Genomic DNA, 1,769 nt, shown 5'->3' with positions numbered 1-1,769 from the left:
GCGGGCGAAACGCCTCCCCTTTTCCCACCAGTGCTGGAGGGCGACAACTGCGTGTTCGATGGGATGATCTATCGCAACGGAGAGACGTTTCAGCCCAGCTGCAAGTACCAGTGCACCTGCCGCGACGGGCAGATCGGCTGTCTGCCCCGCTGCAACCTGGACCTGCTGCTTCCCGGCCCCGACTGCCCCTTCCCCAGAAAGATCGAGGTCCCCGGAGAGTGCTGTGAGAAGTGGATCTGCGACCCTGACGATGAAGTGATTTTGGGTGGTTTTGCTATGGCTGGTGAGGAAGCTAAAACTAATTATCGCAGTCATTGTGAGGAGGAGGTGATGCTATACTGGAAATATCCATGGTGTTTCCAAATCTAAGACACATTGCTTTGCATGCTCGATTTTTTTTTCAACTTTTTTCCCAACTAGAGTGACTAGTAAGTATACTGGTGGCTATGAATGAAGGCAGAGCTCAACAGGTAAAAGAATAGAGATTCAGAGGGTGAACCTGCATAGCAGTTTTAAACGTTAGTTAAGTTAGTTCCCAGTTCTGAAATTTCTGTCTATCTGGTACACAGTAGTTGTGTGAACAGAATAAAACAGGGGCAAGCTCATAATCCTCCAAACATTCCCACATGAAAAAAAGTCAAAGCTGCAATCTTGTAGGTTGCTCTGCAAGAATATGTTACATCATAAATACTATTGTAACAGCTTAGTCTACAAGAGTTTCCCGCCTCCCCCCGCTCCGAATTTTGCAGCTATTACAAGTCAACAAGGTAGCTAAACTCATATAATCATAGATGCCAACAAATTCCAGCCTCTCTGTTCTAGAGTTCTCATCATTGTTGTTGGCACTAAAAACATTAGAGTCCCTGGAGGAGCAGTGGTTATAAACACGGTGAGTGGATCTGTAAAAATACCCCAACCTATTCTAAAAGGCAGAACTCCTAAAGTGCTTCTGTAACTGAAAAAAGCTGGATAATATTTTCCTCCTGTTTTCTTACTGATTTATGTCTCTTACCCCTTTTAGTTAGACTATTAGTTCAAGAGGAATTTTCATAAGCTGCTTTTACTGGGAGCAGAGGGCACTGCATTCTCTTCCAGTCACTGCTCTTTGTGATCTTAAGCAGTTAGTTATGCTGAAACTCAGCTAATCCATTTAAAAAAAAAAGTGAGGAAGGATGCAGGAAGAAAAGCTCTAATAACTTTTCCGAGTGCTACGAAGTGTCAGTTGTAAGGCATGTAAGGTATAAACAAAAAACACCTTTCTACTACCTTTCCTTTTCTTTGATTTGTCCGGCAGTGACATAAAATGCCTACAGATGAATTATCTGCATTCTTTCCAGCAATGGCCATCCCTCTTGGAGGGCCACCTTTTTGGATCTTTACCATGCCAAAGGCAAAAAGGTTGTTGTAAGAGCTGTGACTAACAGCTCAGTTGCGTTGTCACTTTCTGTTTACTTCTGTGCTAATCAATGAACCAAACTATGCAGTTAGCAATGTTTGCATAGTACAGCTTAACACTGTCACAAGGGCAGGAGGATGGCCAAAGTTGGCTATGGCCTTAAGTAGCTGTAACAGCTCCTAGAAATTACTTCCCTCCTCCGTCCCCACCATCGCCCTGGCTATAGTCTGTCAATAATTGACAAGATGGAGTGACTTTATGACTCTTGGAGTAAAGGAATTTACTTCCATGTTGTTTATTTGTTTAGAGAAATCATTCAGCCTCTCTCAAATCATATCTAATATAAATATTTTTATGACATAGCTTTAGAACA

At 42.8% G+C, this 1,769-nt stretch overlaps 1 protein-coding gene across 1 annotated transcript in view; it reads left to right on the top strand.

Annotated features, from left to right (window-relative positions):
- Window positions 1-24: 24 nt before the first annotated feature.
- Window positions 25-1,769, top strand: part of NOV (nephroblastoma overexpressed) — a gene marked incomplete at its 5' end in the record, with an annotated part of 4,918 nt that continues 3,173 nt past the window's right edge. The window contains one exon of the mRNA XM_009071312.1: window positions 25-283. Coding sequence (XP_009069560.1) covers window positions 25-283 — 259 coding nt within the window. The remainder of the gene's footprint in view (window positions 284-1,769) is intronic.

Source organism: Acanthisitta chloris, unplaced genomic scaffold (assembly GCF_000695815.1).
Source record: "Acanthisitta chloris isolate BGI_N310 unplaced genomic scaffold, ASM69581v1 scaffold10733, whole genome shotgun sequence".
Taxonomy (NCBI): domain Eukaryota; kingdom Metazoa; phylum Chordata; class Aves; order Passeriformes; family Acanthisittidae; genus Acanthisitta; species Acanthisitta chloris.
The sequence above is the reverse complement of the archived record's forward strand: the minus strand, read 5'-3'. Positions and strand labels throughout refer to the sequence as shown.